General features: G+C 41.7%; 1 protein-coding gene across 1 annotated transcript; it reads right to left on the bottom strand.

Moving 5' to 3' along the window:
* Positions 1 to 458: 458 nt before the first annotated feature.
* On the bottom strand, positions 459 to 6,533 carry LMOD2 (leiomodin 2). Its single transcript, XM_088521893.1, has 3 exons — positions 6,232 to 6,533; positions 1,415 to 2,770; positions 459 to 655 (listed from the first exon to the last, which is right to left on the bottom strand). Exons 1-3 carry the CDS (start codon positions 6,502 to 6,504, stop codon positions 629 to 631), a joined length of 1,656 nt encoding a protein of 551 aa, XP_088378019.1. The 5' UTR covers positions 6,505 to 6,533; the 3' UTR covers positions 459 to 628.
* Between the last annotated feature and the right edge of the window lie 11,898 nt (positions 6,534 to 18,431).

An 18,431-nucleotide genomic window follows, 5' to 3' on the forward strand; every position in this document is an offset into this window, starting at 1 on the left:
AGTGGCTGGATACAGCTCACAGCTTAATTTTAATTGTACATAGCTTAGGAACCAATTCCTTCCATGCTGTATGGAATTGCACTCACATATGAGCTCAGGTACCATCCTCCAGGTAGGCTTGATTGAGGCAACTGAGAATGAGCCCAGATACTTTTCAGTGAGACCTTCCTAGTGCTTACAGATGTGAAACAAACATTCACAGAAATCCAGGACTATGTTTCCGCTTAAAAGCTTCAAACAGCGTTTATTGTAAATTCATGGAAAAAAAAAGAAAAAGAAACTGCAGGTCAGTAAACTATTAATTCTCAGTGCAATGAACTTGTACAGTGATGTGCAATCAGATATTGAAAAGAATATCTAAATAAGCAGAAATTTCTCAACGGAAATCTCATTAAATAAAAAAAAAAGAAAATTATTTCCATATTTACAAATTACACGGCGGATGTATGCTTAAAGCATTTTTTAATGTTTAGTGGGTTCATTTCTTTTAAAAGGAAAGAAAAACGGTTCAAATCTAAGAGTGTACTCTGGAAGCAGCTTGCTATACAGTCTATTTTACCACAAGTGAACAGATCAGCAACCTCCCCTTGACCACTGTGGTGCTCTGGTTCTTCCGTGGCTCGCGCTCTCACCGAAGGGCTTCTGGAAGCTCCACCTGCAAAACCAGGGGGGTGGAGGCTCATTACATTTGCTGTTCAGCCTGGAAACCATCAACTGAGCTGCCTGCCTGTCTGTGTGACGTGATGATGAGAGGTCATTGTGATATACAGATGTTCCTAGTCTTAATTATGAAGATCTAATCTTCATAATACCTCAGCCCACTAAAGATTCTCAGAAATAAGTTCACCTCTTCCATAAAACTAAATATTTTTCTCCTCCTCTTCTGCTTAGAGCTGTTTGAAAGAACTTTAGCTCTGAGTGCTTTATTTGTTAGAGCAAGAAAGCAAGTCCATTTCTTGGGAGACATTGTGACAACAGACTTGCCGTATGTTATGCTCCAGAGATTCCTGTTTGTGTTCCAGGCACATTCCCAAGATTACAGTGCTAAGCATCATTTGCTGAAACAAGCCTGAACCTGGGTTGCAGCAGTATCCCACTTTTGTTGAAACTACAGTCAAACAGAAATACAAATGAATAGAAGAATGAATAAAACTAAAACGTGTAAAATAAAATGAATAAAAAATGGAGACATAATTTTGAAATATATGAAATAAATATGAATAAGTAATAAAATGAAAAGAAATAAAATGTGTGCTGAGAAAAGACTAATCAGAGGAAAGACTCCTCCCAAATATTTTCTTGTATTCATGTTTCTAAATATCCTTTTTATTAAATATATATGTACTAAAATTAATTAAGCTTGTGCTATATCTGAGAGCAATGATCTGTTGCTGAAAGATGATCTCCTACTTACCCGCCTTAACTGCTTTATGCTGCTTGCTCGAATTGCTTCCATAAGATTGTCATGGAGAGACCTTTGTGGGGTGGAGGGTCGAGTGGAGGGTCGTGAACCTTCTTCTGATCTTCTGTCTGAGACTGATTTTAGAGAATCTTTAATTTCTTTCAATATACTGTTCTCTCTTTTTTTGCTCTTTTTGCCTTTCTTCTTTTTCTGTCCATTTTGTAAGGCTTTTTTCGAGCTTTCTTGCTGTTTGATGACCTCAGCTATATTCCTAGTTGGTACCTTTTTCTCTGGAAATACTAGGGGAGGAGGCGGAGGTGGGGGAGGAGGCGGAGGTGGAGGAGGTGGAGGTGCTGCAGCTGGAGCTGGGACCTGACCTTTTGTGGCTGGGGCTTTCCTAGGGAGCTTGGGAGAGGACCAAGGTGAGCTCTTAGGTGACACATAAGGTGAGGACCGAGGAGTTCCTTTCTGCAAGACTTTGGTCTTAGGACTGATTGCTCCGTTGCAACTGGGCTCTTGTTGCCGTTGCTCCTGCATACGCTTTTGCCTTTGTTTATCCATGTTTCTTGTCAGGATACTTGTCATGCTCATTCTTGGTCCAGCAAGCTCAAAGTGGTATCCCAGCTTGACTAGAGTGGTGTTCTCTTTCAACAGCTTAACTATATCCATTTCCACCTGGCTGCCCATTATATGCCTTTGGTTATGGAATCGTAATTCTGTTAGAACCTTGTTAGTCTGCAAAGCTCTCATGATGGCCAGTATCCCTTTGCCTGTGATAAAATTTGACTCAATGTTCAGACTAGTGATATACTCGTTCACCTTTAACATCCCGGCAATAGCTATTGCAACATTGTCATCAGCACGCGTGTTAGCCAGACTGAATGACTTAACTACTGTGTTGTCCCTGAGGGCTTGAGAAAACTGTATAAGCATCTGTGAAGTGATGTTTTCTATGTTATTCAGGTTGACCTCTGTGGTGTCGGGATCATTGTTCCTAACTTTTTCCAAAGCATCCTCAATAACAGTGGGATTTCCACAAGGGTGGATGGCACTGGATTTAAAGCTCGGACTGTCTGTGTCTTTTCCATTGTGGCCATTGAAAAGGGTTTCATTGTCCTGGCTGCTGCCTTTCTTGCGTTTACTGTGGTCAGAACTCCTGCCACCTTCACAGTTCAAAGTTCTTTCGCCAGCTGCAGCATTTTGCTTTTCTTCATCTTCATCACTTTCATCTTCGTCTTCTTCTTCATCCTCCTCCTCTTCCTCATCCTCATCCTCTTCAGTGTACGCTTCCTCAGAGACTTCACTGTTGCTCTCTGTGAAACATTCTTCCTGAATATCTTCTGCATTGTCTTCTTCTTGCTCTGATTCCTGAGCAGGAATGGAGGTGTGGGTGTTAAACATGATTGCAGTAATGTAACTACTGTCATTTTGAACAAAAAGAACCCTTGAAACTATACAGCTTAGTGTTAAAAGCTAAAAATAAATCCAGAGAAACAGAGACAGTTGAGAGAATAGAAACATTGTTTCAGTGCCTAATACCTTTTAATTACTATTCTTTTCATTTTCTTTAAAGACAAATGCTTAGTGCAAATTAAAATAGTTTTACTGATGTCAAAGATTTCTACCAAGAGAAAAACTGATATAAGATATTGCAACATGAATATACTTCATGCTTTCTATGTGTTGGCATGTTCACAAGGTGGTGTAATATAGATATGGATGGATCCTTGCCAGCAGAGACACAAGACTGCAGTTTCAGAACGGACATGATCTGTGAGAAACAAATCATGCTGATCTCATAAAAATTAAACACTTGCATCAATGCTCAGATTTCCATGCGTGTATTAGTACATCCATGGAGGCAAAAGAATGTCCTGATTTAGTATATAAGTAGTGTTTACATGTGTAAACATGCGTATTGCCATGCAAAATAATACAGTCATATAGAAAAGAATATGGATGCTCTCTAAGGCTGTGTGTACTTGGAAGCTTTTTACAGAGAAGAGATTGACATATATTCCTACAGGTACCAGGTAATCACACACCAGTATTCCCCAAATCACTTCAAGCTTGCCAAGAGCTAAGAATGTGCTCCAAGCAGCTGTCACAGGTCAGCTGCCATAGCGTAACTGGTTATAACCCTTTGCCTACCCAGTACTGCTCTTGTCTAAACCCCAAGGTATTTTAGTGTGCGTCGTGCACCAAATGGCACATTTGGATCCACTTCTCCAAGAAGTTCTGCATGGTGCTCTTACCTATTACTGTGGAGAACCGTTCTCCACAGGCAGTGACCATGAATGGACCCTCAGAGTACAACCAGTCTTCAACTTCTTGTCCCCAAAGTTCTTAGATCCTTTTGGGTGTCCTGGACCAAGCCATAGCATATACCTATCTACTTACATCTTTAAATTTTGATAAAATTTTGCAGAATTGTAGTTGTTCTGCATGTACTGGTTTATCGACATTCATATTTCAGTATGTGTAAAACACGAAAGAAAGATGAGAGCATTGAGTGGAGACATGACTCCATTTTGTACTTCCAGCAAAATAAAGCGTTACAAAAACAACAGCATATTTTTAGAAATGTGTACAATTTAAAAAATGCTTAACTATTTGGTTCTAAAAATGTAGTAACAGTAACTCCAGTAGTAACAGATTGCATGATACCATCTCAAAATCCCACGTAGTGCTGGGATAGTCAAGACAGCCGATAATTTGGTTGTTCCGAGAAGCTTGACTCTAATGAAACAGGACACGCTAAATGTAACCTCCCGTCAGTCCTGTGTGAGTCAGTGAGTCCAGCGCACGGAGGACTTGCTGGGTCAGGACCCATCGCCATGACCGTTCATGTGAATTCTGTGTGGGAAGACTCTTAGCTAACGCGCGTTGTGCTGCGTTTAGAAACAGGGGTTCGTTACGGGGTCAAGATTTATATATGAAACTTCTGCAAATACATGCAAACTTCTACAATTCAAACACACCAAGTATTCACAGAAGCATCTTTCTTCCTATGCGTTAATCTACCTGGGCATATATAATACTAATTCCTCTACAGGACTGCATAAGAGCAGAAGTTTGTGCTTCAGAATGAACTGGTAGTATGTTTTGATGGCACTAGATTAACAAAATAAATTCCACAATTGTTTCAATTATTATTATTATTATTATTTACAGTTATGAGAGCAAAGGTAGATTCGGTTTCCTGTCACGGGCATCATTTAGTATCATAACCAATAACAATTTGAACAACAGTTTTTCAATACTGGTCACTCCTCCCTTAGTTCCTGTATAGAGGTACGCACTGTTACTGGGTTAGCATTCACTGCGGGACTCCCTCTTACTTTATATTATAATAGCAGCTTGTTGAAGAGTTAAGCCTAAGATAGTACAGAGACATAAATAGCTCTGAAAGTCAAGTCACTCAGCCTAAAAGGCTACCTAAAAGGTAGGTAGGATGCTTGTCTTCCGGAGGGACAATCTCTTTCCAGCAGCTATAGAAGAATCCCAGAGTTAAGTGCCTAATTTTCAGACATGTGAAGGCAAGAAGGAGCTCATTTTTAAGAAACACAGAAGTTTCTTATTGTGGAGGGAGTATTTGTGCCATCCACATCAGCACATTTTCATATTTGTGGACTAATTTAGAAAGTCTCTTATCAAACTAAAAGTAGAATAGTTTTGGCATGCACTTTAGGGTTTATTCAGTACCCACCACTCATTCTGTCTAAACAACAGAAAAGAAAAAAAATAAATAAATTAAAAAAAAACTACCATAGAAGACATTGAAACAGACTTGTTCAGGATCTTCTTTGGAGATGCCAAGTGGGAATTAAAGACTCAGCTAGAAGAAAACATTAATCTTGCTGTTCCTTCCCTAAGACTTAACAGGGAGGGCAGCTGATGTTTGCAAGCTGATACTAATGGTCTGATGACAGCTAGTTGCCTGTGTTCTTGCTTAAAAATACCTTATACCACCATTCACTAGTATTTTAAACTAATCTAGAATATTATTATTAGAAGCTAATTTAATCCAGATGACTTTTTTTTTAATTAAGAAAATATTTTATCTAACACAAACTGTAAGTTATTTCCTGGGCAAATGAATTGAGTTCAGTGAATTGAGTCTTTTGGAAATTCTGACTGAGCTCTCATCTCTAACTTGCTGCCTTCACCTTTTTCTAATATGTATTTTTAAACAACAGCCAAAGTTGTATCTATAAGCAGAGTCAGAATTTGATATGAAACAGTACTTAAAAACTAATGAGCTATACACATGCCAAAATTTTGTATTGCTTGGAAAATATGTGGAGCTAATATGAGCACAAAAGTTGCTTTTTGAGAGTGCAGTTTCACAAGCTGCTTTTGCAAGGACCCAAGGGATGACAACTGGACTGAAGTTAAACTGAAGCTGGTTGGCCACCTTACTCTACTCCTGACTTCATATTCAAAATTCTCTTCCTGACATATTGTCAGGAACACTGAGATTTTTCTTCAGTGAAAGAGAAAAGAATCTTTTCTCTTAAACAACATCAGAAGTTACCTCAAAGTCCATATCACTACCCAGCTGTTACTTCTACCCAGCCCTTTAGAACTGTACTCCCATACTATTTTAATCACTAAAGATAGTTACTTTTTACAGGATTTTCTTTTGCTCTCATATGAGTTCTTAGGGTGTTTCCTGATAGAGAGCGAGCAAAGACCCTGAGCAAATGCAAACATATGACCAGCAATACTAAAAGAGATTGAAGAGGGGAAAAACAGTAAATTGGATAATATCATGCAAGAATAAGCCAACATATTCTTAGAGAACAGCAAAAGCTTTAGTGTCTTACCTTGTCACATGCACCTAGCCTTTCTTTTTCCAAGAGTTTTCTGGTCTCTCTTTCCCAATAGGCCATCAGCGCTTCCCTGCTGAAAGTCCCCGTTGGGGTTTTCTCTGTTAGACTCTTTTGCCGTTGCCCTACTGGAACGGCACGGTCAGGTTCTATGTCCTCCAGCTCCCTCTCCAATTCCTTCAGCTCCTCTTCGGTCAGAGAAGCGAGGAGCTCATCTTCATCAATGTCCTCATATTTACTAAGCTCTCTTCTGTAGCCAAAGGTAGACATGGTCCCGCTTGATCAGGCCGATATCAAACTAAAATGATCAGGCATTCAAGAAGGCTGAATCAAGCAAGCTGTATCTCGTTTGGTCAGCAACTGTTTCCCTGACTAGCTGAGGCACCCTTTTAAGAGTAATCATCGGGGCCCTGCGACAATGCTCGGAGGGATGAAAGCATGCTCTGTTTTAAGCATCAGACGTCAGCGAGACATCTGAACAGAAAGAATGTCCCAACACCAGTGTTTGCAGGTCCCTTGAAGAGGGGGATTATTGACACACTGACCATTGCCATATTTAGAGCAGGCTGCTCGCGGGAGAATACCAACCGCACGGAGGGGAACTGCACAAAATAAAATTACAGACACAATTATGTTGACTTTGCATTCAAACAACGGTGGAAGAAGAACAATAAAAATGCATTTAATCCTGAGCCGCCACGGGGCTCACAGCTGTACAGCGGAGCTGTTCTCATTTCCACAGTTATCTTGTGGAGCCATGCGGTTATCGTGCCAAGGCACTCGGAAGACGTCGTAATCAGCAGGAATGCAACAGGAACGGGGAGGGCTGGCGGGCCAAAGGGTGCAGGAGGCACCGCTCCAGGACTGTCATGCCTGGCCTGTGGCAAATCACACAACTGGATTATTTACCGATTTGCCTTTTTCAAGAATCATCCGAGGGAGAATCAACCTGACATGTTTATTTGAAACTCGTGCTTTTTTTTTTTTTTTAAATGGAGGATTACATTGTGCTACTGGAGTTAACAGAATTTCACAGAGCTTTAGGGTGGACTGGGGCCCTCCATCCATGCACAACACTGTTAATGGCTATAAAATCTGACAGAACGTAGCAAATGAGGCCTCTAGTGGCCATTTTGGTAAAAGGCAATGGCTTGCTATTGCTCATTGATTTGCAGTTGGGAGAGTCCTTAAATCCTATTTTCATAGGAGTATCCATTCATGTCCTCCAATAAATGATATGCTATTCTGATACTATCTTTATATGGATAGATATAACCCAATAAAAGAAACCATGGCTCAAAAACCTAAACCTCACATTTATTTTCTCTACTAACAGTGAATGATGGTCAAACTACAGATATTTTCCAGAAACACTGAGGCCAAGCAATACCTAATCACCTCTATTCTGTGAGAGAGAAATAGAGAGAAAAGTTGTTTTTAACAAAGGATCACATCTATACTGATAAATGCTAATGTTATTAAGTAATAAAACCTAGTGTTCTTAACTAACATTTTAATGTACCATTTAATGGAAGCTGAAAAAAATAAATACGGATTAGAGGTTGACCTGCTGGAAAGCAGTTCTGCACAGAGAGATCTGAGAGTCCTGGTTGACACCAAGTTAACCATGGGGCAGCAATGTACCCTCGTGGCCAAAAAGGCCAATGGGATCCTGACCTGCGTCAGGAGGAGTGTTGGCAGCAGGTCGAGGGAGGTGATCCTGCCCCTCAGCTCTGGTACGACCACACCTGGGGTACTGTGTGCAGTTCTGGACTTCCCAGTACAAGAGGGATGTGGAATTTCTAGAAAGGATCCAGCACAGAGCAATGAAAGTGATTAAGGGACTGGAGCATCTATCTTATGAGGAAAGACTAAGCGAGCTGGGCTGGTTCAGCCTGGAGAAGAGGAGACTGAGAGGAGAGCTGATCAATATGTATAAGTATCTGAGGGGAGAATGTAAAGAGGATGGGGCCAAACTCTTCTCAGTGGTGGCCAGCGACAGAACAAGGGGTAATGGGTACAAGTTAAAACCCAGGCAGTTCCATCTCCATGTGAGGAAGAACTTTACTGTGAGGGTGACAGAGCCCTGGAATAGGCTGCCCAGAGAGGCTGTGGAGTCTCCTTCTCCGAAGATCTTCCAAACCCACCTGGATGCCACCCTGTGCCACGTGCTCTAGGTGTCCCTGCTGGAGCTGGGGGCTGGGCTAGATGATCTCTAGAGGTCCCTTCCAACCTTAACTATTCTGTGATTCTTCTTGTCCAGGACCATCTGTCTTTATTTAGTAGGGATTAGATGTTAGTACTGAGTGCATGATATTTAGCCAAATTGTTCATTAGTTTTTATTATTATGCATATTGTTTTACTAGCAATGATAGAGGAGATTCAGCATAATTCTTATGGACAGATGTGGTAAATAAATTCCATTTTCCTCTTAGCACTTCTCTTTGTGAATTTCATCAAGTTTAGTTTGCTAAAGCAGTAGAATTAAAAAGCTTATGTTTTCTTAACACGGAAAATATTAATAAAGCAGACTAAAGAATATTGTGCATGTGTAATCAAAATAAATATTTGCAGGTTATTTGTATTGAGCAAATCTTTGCATAAAATGAAAAGGAGGAATGAGCAAAATATTTTGGCTTACAAAGATATGAATGTTACCTTCATGATTTCATAAGATATTGCAAAGAAAAAGAAACGTGTCAGATGCATTTAGATGAAACCGCGAGTGAGTGGAAGTTCTATTCATTTTTCTTATTTTCTTATTTTCTTGTTTTTTTATTGCGAAAATGATGCTTAGACCAAATTTCCATACAACATGAAACAGGAGATATGAATGACTGTGAAACCCATGAACGTTTAAAGCACTCTTTTAAACAGCTGCTAGAAGAGCTATTCTGTAATGTATGGCATATTACACACAGAGAAATGATGCTAAGATCAAAAAGTCAAGCCCTCACAAGTCAAAAAATGCTGAAATTATGTTTGTTATTACTGATCTGTTGATCTGTACTCTAACACAGTTCTTGACTGCATAAGTCTATAGTCATATACATTGATTCTGTACACGAGAGTCCCCAGCCTTACTCTTCAGAGTGTGAGGGAGTTCATACATTTCTAACAAACAGCCTTTCGGTATTTTTCGGTCTTCTTCTTCAGCATACTAGGATTTTATTTGTCTAAGAGCCATTTCAGGAGAGCTGGTAAAGAGCCTTCTGTTGTAAAGAGAAAGAACAGAGATGTAGAGACATTAAGTCCAAAAATATCCATTAATTTGAAGTGCCTGTTGCGATCTGCTCAGGGTTCACTTTTTTAGAGGGCTTGGCTTTATGCAGCACTTCTTTAGTGCTCAGTACTCAGCTCCTGTGAGCATCAGGCATTGCTGAAGTTGCCCATGACTTCTGCAGTTCAGATCACACTAGGTTATCACACTAATGATTTGATTGATTTTTCTCAGAAGTATTCTTATAAAGATAGTGGTAATTTTGTTTTGCAAGTATTAGCATTCCAGTATGAAACTTTTTATGCTCATTTAACAGTTCCTATTCTCAGACATTATATGGGTTTCATTTTCTCCAAAAAAAAAAAAAAAAAAAAGGATAAATAACGGTCTGACCCACCCAGTGCACTTTCCAGCCTGCATACCAAATCAAGCAAGGGTCCTGGAAATCTCGGTGCACTGAATTCAAATGAATTCAAGTTGAGTGATTGAATGTCCAACTTCTGACTTTCTTTTCCTTTTTGAATAACATTTTGAGTAACTTTTTTAACACACTATTCTAGATTTCATTTTTGAACTTTTCTCTAAAAAAAAAAAGAAAAATCCAAGATTATAATCAATATAATCAATATTTCTATTTCTCACGTAGCTTCCTGTACAATTGTTAATAAGAAAAAATACATCTAATATTGATATTACCTTTCCTGGAATATTCCACTTGAAACTGCAACACCATTTTGAACATCTTAGGAGGAGATCTTGTGATAAGTAAGGTGTGAGCTGACCCAAACCAGTGGTGGTACAAAGAACTTCTTGGTGATGCAGAAATAATGAGAGTGGAGCATGAGCTATATGTATACAGCATATGTAGATGCTATGATGGCTGCACTGACAGTTGTTTATGGTCAATTCTCCCAAGTGCTTTGCCACATGCTAACAGAAAACCCAGACTCATGACCCTGCAACCTTGCTGAAATCCTGCATGCAAGGAATAGACTATACATTACAGATACAAGCCATGAAAACTCATTATTCAGTCAACAAAATGGCATAAATATCTTCCCTTTCATCATATCTGGACTAAGATTAGAGAAAGTTAAAGAACAGAGAGCCTATTCTGTAGGAGCAGGATCAGTCTAATCATTTAGATACTTCATGCGCAAGTTTCTGACTTTGAGTGGGAAGGAATCCTCTCAGCAGCAGCTAGATTTTAGATGTGGCTTTTGAATCCTTTCTAACACAGGTAATCTATTTACTAGCTTTCAGAAGAAGGAACATTTTTGAGTAGTCATGTCCTTTTTCCAAGCAATGAAATATTTCAAGCAACAGTTAAAGAAATTTTGCTCTGCCGTTCACAAATTTCTTCACTTCTGGCCATGTGGCCCCATCGCTGAAAGGATGTGATCAACATCTGACGGGTGCTATTCACCCCTGAGCAGGGCAAACCCCACAGTTTAAACCCTACTTCCCCTGGGGTGAGGGCAGGGCAAGCTGCAGGAAAGTGAAGTGAGTGTTGTACAACCTTGTCCTCAGCAGTGCGATATGGCCCGTCCCCAGGACAAGGCTATTTCAGTCCTGGAGCCTGAGGACAGCTCGTCAGACAGATGCTTTGGCTTGTTTGGAGCTGCAGTCCCACACTGCAGGAACAGGTCCAATTGCCATAGAGCATGGGAAAAACAACGTAACTACAGTGCATGCCTGGGATTTCCCATCTTCTTCTTCTGCTTATCTACCTCCAGTGATCACCCTTTCCTTGTCCTACCAGTTCTGCACCCCTCATTCCTCAGCCTGTCTCTCCTTGTCCCTCTGCCATGTGTGGGCACCAGTGCCTCATCCCGTGAGCTCTCCTCCCGCGCCCTCTCCACTGCAATGAACTTGCAGGCCTCCTTCCTGCCTTCACCTCCACTGGCCACCCTCATGCTCCATCCTGGCCCTCCTCACATTCTCATGCTGTTCTCAGGCACCTCCTTGGCCTCTTCTCTCCTGCCATCTCCTCTCTGCACGTCCTCACACAGCGGCCCTGGCCTTCTCTCCCTTCTCCCCGCAGCGTGTCCCCTCCAGGCAGCTGTCTCCACACGGAGCACAGCCTTTGAGTGCCTGCTCCTCTCCTTAGCACCTCTTTAGTGTTCTTTCTCTGCTGCACTGCATTTTACTTATCTTCTTCCTCATGATTCCTGAGCTTTCTTCCTCCCCTCAATACTAATGCTGTGATTTCCCCCCTCCTTCCCATTATATGTTTACATATATTTATATATACGTGTAAATATATAAATACATCTTTATCTATATATCTATATTATATAGATATTAAATATATGCGTACACACACACAAGCATATAGCCATTTCTGTATACTGCTTCTACAGGCCTAGCCTGAATTAGGAGTCCAAAGAAGAGACTAAGGGTCAGTAATCTCGCCTGGCTTCCAAATAGGACCATGAGACAGACTGATGGGACAAGCTGTAGCTCTTTCTCCCTAGAGACTGGCATAGCTTGAAAACTGTGCACACTGTGCTGTTCTTGCAAGAGATGCGTCATCACCTACATTTAACAGGGGCATCGGCAGAGCAAAGAGGATAAAGCAAGTGTTGTAGGCATTTGAAGGAATAATTTCTCAGCTGCTTTTCTCTACGCCAGATGATTCCATTGTCCAGGACATGGTGAGGTCGTAAACGTGGAGTCACAAGGGAGAAAAAGATAATTCCATTGCTGTATGCTGGAGAAATGAAAAGTGAGATAAAGTTGAAGGTGAATTTGTACCTAAACCAACCTTTGCTTGGGAATTATGTTCAGCATCCTAATTCAAGGCAGATTTTTTCCATGCAATTCACAGCAGCACACCCACCATGCTGAACGCCCTGGCTATCAGGAAGGCAGATTCCAGATCCAGATTGTAGCTTAACAACTCAGCTGCATCACAAACAGTGATCAACTTTCACTGAAAAACATGCGCATGTGAACTGCCTTATTGCTTGGATTAGTTTTGAAATCAGCATTCCCAACAGCTGCTGGGAAGGTAACCAGAAGCTTAGAGAAAGCTACGTAGAAACAAGCCATGGGGCAACCACTGGTCTAATGTAGTTTGATTATAAGAGTATTTAGGCTGACTTGCATATCAGAAAAAACAAGAGAGTCATGAATAGTAAAAAAGTGCATAAATTTTGGTGTTGCTCTTACAGGAAGTGGGTAAGGATCCATCTTGGGAGATGGGTCAAGAGGAGAACTTGGCCATAGGGAAACACTGGGAAAAAAATTGCTAGGTGCAGATAGGAAGATTTAATGACTTACAGATTTCTCAGGCTTTTTTTTTCAAAAAGGGAAAGTCGCAGTCCATGCTGTACGGCCATCCAGGGTCCACTGAGCCTAATGGTTTATTTCAGTATGCAGCAACACACACAGTTGGGTGTCAAGGGTGAAACAGACTTTATTGCCCGTTTTTCCTGTAAGAATCATATAAAAATGGGAAGAATCATACAAAAGGAGAACAAATAAATTCTACTGAATAAAAGTCATTCCATTCCCAATCTTCTTTCCTCTTTACTCAGGCAACACTTTTTAATCGTGTTGTATCAGTGCATTGTCATGTTCTGTAATAACAGTGTGAGATGAGCCTGCTTATCTTTGACAGCACAAACCATTCCTGCCTGGGATTTGCTTAGAGCAAGTGCTTTGCCCCGTCTCTGCTTACTATCCCCTGTCCTCAGTGCCTGTTTCTACCACACGGAAAAAGATAAAGTGCATCGCACACAGTGACGATCTTAATGCTCTTGCTTTCACATAGCTGCTCTTATCCCTCAGGAAGAATCTCAGTGTGCTTTACAAACATTGACAACAGATTTACAAACTATATATAGAAATCATTTCACTCGCTACTGATGTACAGACACTAGGGTGAACACAGCAGCTGTTTGGAATTACATAGCAATATTGCTCAACAGTTTTGGAGAGGAAGTAGAGGCCACTGTACTGCAGATAAAGTACCAGAGGAACCTTTGCATGGACACAGAATTCAGTTATTAGACGTGCAGTTTGAAAGACACACTGTTGAGACAGCTGTAGGTAACCTATTCTTTCCCAAAAAGTAAAATAAAACAGCTAACATCCACCAGTATAAGCCTTGTGCTATTCTTGGTCGCATTTGCAACTGTAGAGTAATTTCTATGTTCAGATGACAGCAGTTGAACAATTACTTATAAGTAATTCTAAGTGCATGGACTAATTCTTTTGTTGAATATCTTAGTCCCAGACAGTTCTCTTGTGTAGCTTAGCACAACCTACAGTTGCCCTTCGATTAAAAAGATGTTCTATTTCTTAATACCCAGAGTTACTTATTTCTATTAGCATTTCCTTTTTCCATCAAATTATTTTTAAGTGTATTTTTAGATTCTAAATATAAAGTCTCTGCAATATAAATAAATGATGAAAATCATGAGGAATTAAAAACGAGATGTAGTAGGTAAGGTAAATTCTCTACTGCATTGTAAAATAGCCCAAACTAATGACAATGGTAGTTATGGATACCATATCTAGCACATGCAGAATATCCAATCAAAATGTTTTTTTTTTTCCCCTAAGAGTGGATCAAATGTAGAGATTGCTATTGAAAATATGAATTTTAAAAATAAAATGTAAACACCTTCTACATGCCACCAGATTTACACTGTTGTACGTGCCTTGTGACTACTAGCAATTTAGTAATTTGTTTTTACAGCTTTTCAGGAGAACCATGGAAAATATATTCCTTGGAGAATATTCCCTCTGATATATCCAGTGGTGTGAGTGATAATTAAGAGAACATTTCAGAGGGCAAATGCTTCCCAACATAATACATACCTATAAATATTTATACAGCGCTTCAGTGCACTTAACCATATATTTTCTGATTAACCCTTCATTTGTCCTGCTGAAGAATCAGAGTGGATTTCTTTGAAGATTGCTCCATGCATTTGGAAGCTGGGGATTTATTTTTGAGGCAAGGTCCTTATCTCAAGGGAGCAGAACAGTCTAAAGGATAGACATCTTGGATGGTAAGGTTCCAGTTTTAATTATTGCAGTCCAAACAAACGAACTATGGTGGAAAGGCCAGGAGAGAAGCAGCCCAGTGTAAAGCCGTCAAGGTTGTAATTTACCGTGGCTGGTTTTGCTTTTCCACATATCTTTTTCTTGAGCAGACACCTACCAGTTCCAAGGCTCATGGGAGAAAAAATAGGCTTTAGAGGGACTGATTTAGCAGACAGACTGGCAGAGTACAACAAGGGGACAGCAGTGACTACACAGAACAGGAGATCCAGGTGAGTTTGCTGATTAGGTGCATGCAGAAGGGAGTGATGGATAAGTAAGAGAGTTCTTCTACAGAGGCAAACATTCATGAATTCCTGTTGCTTTTCACCTCGCTAAACAGGCGAAGGCACTTTAAAGGCTTCTTTGAATCCCAAATAACAATCAGAAAAACCCCTTTGTCTATCCCAAATGATCACTGTTTGTGACTCTCTCTCCATGCATGACACCCATCCTGTCAGGAATAATAATCTGACAAAGACCAGCCCAGGCATGAAGAGGCTGAGCCAGAACTCCGACTTCTGCAGCAAAATTTCCCTGCTGACAGCACAGGACAAGGACCTGCCACACCAGCTTCCAAGAATACAAAGTGCTTCCAAAGCATGGAAGTTGTACACACAGCATTACAAGCCTGACAGGCAAGAGCTGATCACACACAAAAGTTATCCCCATGGTTTGGTCCTTGACGGAGCTCTGAAAAAAACTTCAAGCTACAAAGTCCCTCTCTGTGGTGCTGCGAAGGCTGATGTAACCACGGTTGAATGTCTGGCTCCTTGGAGAGCTAATCAGTCTGGTGCAGCTGTTTGTGTCAGATTTTATGAGAAACAGAGACTGAGCTATACCCCTGCTCTCAAACATTGTCTCCAACCTGATAGAAGTCCTTACCCCAGAGCATGCCTGAATCTGTGCCAAGGCATTTAATTACCTCTGACCACGTTGCTATTGGGGTGGACATGCCATGGAATTGGGTTGCGATGGAACACCCAGTGAGTCACACCCGGATAGCTGAGAAAACCAAAGCCTTAGATCGCAAGGGTTCAATTAAAGTCCAAGTAAGGAAAAGAGCAGAAATTTTTCCCAGCGCTTTCTTTTTACAGCTGTGGCTGCTGTCTTTTCCCCTTTTCACACAACAGACAGTCCTAGACCACTTACTTCCCCTGCTCTCACCAGTGCACACTTGACCTCGGAAAATTAAAATACAATGTTCTGGCTGTAAAACATGGGATCCAAAAGACCTACCTTCATTTCCTAACGGTGTCATCAGCATGACACAAGGTTAACAGTTGCTTTCTGTATCTCTCCTTGTCTCCTTTAAACTAATCTTTGTCTCTTCCTCATCCTTTGCAGTTCAGAGATGTCTTAGAAGCATTCCAGATGCTTTCTCATGTCATGGTATTTTCTTTATCACCTAAGGGAAAAAGAAGAGTCTTCAGTAAATAAACATTTTCAATGTTCAAAAAAAAAAAAGAAAAAAAAAAAAGCTTTAACACAGAATCAGGGCACCCTCTAGAACAGACTACCACACGACAAAAAGGGTCCCAGTTGCATTAGTTAAAAGATAAATTCAATAATATCATGCTTTTTTAGCTTACCTCATGATATTTCAAGGACTAGTTCATGATATTTTTAACATTTGTGGCAATGTGCTGTTCTAGAGCTGAATGCTTTGATGCCAGAGGTGATTTCTATGCCTGAGGCATGTATAGACTCCTAAATATAAACCCCAGTCCATGAACTAAAATTACTAATGGAATTTGGCTCTAGCCACAGAAAGGGTTTAAAATCATCTGCCTGAAGTCCTATTAGATCATGCTTCCTTTGCTTGTTGGAGTATACTGTATTAGGTAGGCAGCTACTCCTCTTCTTGTATTATGGCCACTGTATTCATCAAAATTACCACTATTAAAGCTATAGTTCTTCCCAGGAATTCCCACATTCTGGTCATATCTCTGGATACACGTATTTAGCCTGATATGTCCACAATACATTGACCTATGAGCCCTAATTTTGACACCGTCCCTCACAACATCCTCCTGGGCAAGCTCTGGAAGTGTGGGATAGATGAGTGGACAGTGAGATGGATTAGGAACTGGCTGGATGGCAGGGCCCAGAGAGTGGTGATCAGCGGTGCAGAGTCTAGTTGGAGGCCTGTGGCTAGTGGGGTCCCCCAGGGGTCAGTCCTTGGTCCAGTCCTGTTCAATTTATTCATCAATGACCTGGATGAAGGCACAGAGTGCTCCCTCAGCAAGTTTGCTGATGATACCAAACTGGGAGGAGTAGCCGATACCCCAGAGGGCTGCGCTGCCATCCAGAGGGACCTGGACAGACTGGACAACTGGGTGGTGAAAAACCTCATGCAATTCAACAAGGCCAAGTACAAGGTCCTGCACCTGGGGAGGAATAACCCCAGACACCAGTACAGGCTGGGGACCGACCTTGTGGAGAGCAGCTCTGCGGAGAAAGACCTGGGTGTCATGGTGGACGACAAGTTGACCATGAGGCAGCAGTGTGCCCTCATTGCCAAGAAGGCCAATGGGATCCTGGGCTGCATTAAGAAGAGCGTCTCCAGCAGGTCAAGGGAGGTGATCCTGCCCCTCTACTCAGCCCTGGTGAGGCCGCATCTGGAGTACTGTGTCCAGTTCTGGGCTCCACAGTACAAGAGGGATGTGGAGCTGCTGGAGAGAGTCCAGCGCCGGGCTACAAGGATGATCAGGGGCCTGGAACATCTGCCCTATGAGGAGAGGCTGAGGGAGCTGGGCCTGTTCAGCCTGGAGAAGAGAAGGCTGAGAGGGGATCTAATCAGTGTATATAAATACCTCAAGGGAGGGAGTGCAGAGGACGGGGATGGTCTCTTTTCAGTGGTGGCCACTGATAGGACTAGAGGAAATGGCCGGAAACTGAAACATCAAAAATTCCATAGGAACTTAAGGAAAAATTTCTTAACAGTGAGGGTGACAGAGCACTGGAACAGGCTGCCCAGAGAGGTTGTGGAGTCTCCTTCTCTGGAGATCTTCAAAACCCGCTTGGATGCAGTCCTGCGCCACGTGCTTTAGGTGTCCCTGCGTATGCAGGGGGGTTGGACTAGATGATCTCTAGAGGTCCCTTCCAACCCTAAGCATTCTATGATTCTATGATTCTAATCATGTTGGTTTCATTGAGCATCTGCCATTCAGACCCTCTGTGGAAAGGGATCTCCTAGAGTCAGGCAGTCAGCTGCAGATACCAGAGTTTCTAGGAATGCTGCACAATGACTAAACACTTCTTTTACATCCGAAATAAAATTTCTGACAAGAAACCGACAACCGAGATGACTAGCAACCCTACTGAGACCAGAAGCAGTAATAAAGTCATGTATTCGACTCCCCGCATGTCACCAGTAATCTTTATTATTTCAATTTGGTCCGTTAAATCTGTTGTGACCAAGGACAGATCATAGAATCACAGAATGCTTCAGGTTGGAAGAGACCTCCAGAGGTCATCTAGCCCTACCCCCCTGCACACGCAGGGTCACCTAGAGCACGTGGCACAGGACTGCGTCCAAGCGGGTTTTGAAGATCTCCAGAGAAGGAGACTCCACAAGCTCTCTGGGCAGCCTGTTCCAGCGCTCTGTAACCCTCGCTGTTAAGAAATTTTTCCTGAAGTTCCTGTGGAACTTTTGGTGCTTCAGTTTGTGGCCATTACCTCTAGTTCTGTTGGTGGCCACCACGGAAAAGAGGCCAGCACCATCCTCTTCACCCCCTCCCTTGAGGTACTTTTATACACTGATCAGATCCCCTCTCAGCCTTCTCTTCTCCAGGCTGAACAGGCCCAGCTCCCTCAGCCTCTCTTCATAGGGCAGATGTTCCAGGCCCCTGATCATCCTTGTAGCCCTGCACTGGACTCTCTCCAGCAGCTCCACATCCCTCTTATACTGTGGAGCCC

This window comes from Tinamus guttatus, unplaced genomic scaffold, assembly GCF_059628265.1.
Source record: "Tinamus guttatus ecotype Peru unplaced genomic scaffold, ASM5962826v1 Tinamus_guttatus_pri_ptg000138l, whole genome shotgun sequence".
NCBI lineage: Eukaryota > Metazoa > Chordata > Aves > Tinamiformes > Tinamidae > Tinamus > Tinamus guttatus.

Excerpts from the sequence above, each read along its gene's own strand:
- LMOD2 (XM_088521893.1), bottom strand. The coding sequence starts at position 6,504 with ATGTCTACCTTTGGCTACAGAAGAGAGCTTAGTAAATATGAGGACATT. Across the intron at positions 2,771-6,231 it reads GGCTAGGTGCATGTGACAAG|GAATCAGAGCAAGAAGAAGA; the intron begins GTAAGACACTAA and ends ATTCCTGCTCAG. Across the intron at positions 656-1,414 it reads GCATAAAGCAGTTAAGGCGG|GTGGAGCTTCCAGAAGCCCT; the intron begins GTAAGTAGGAGA and ends CTGGTTTTGCAG.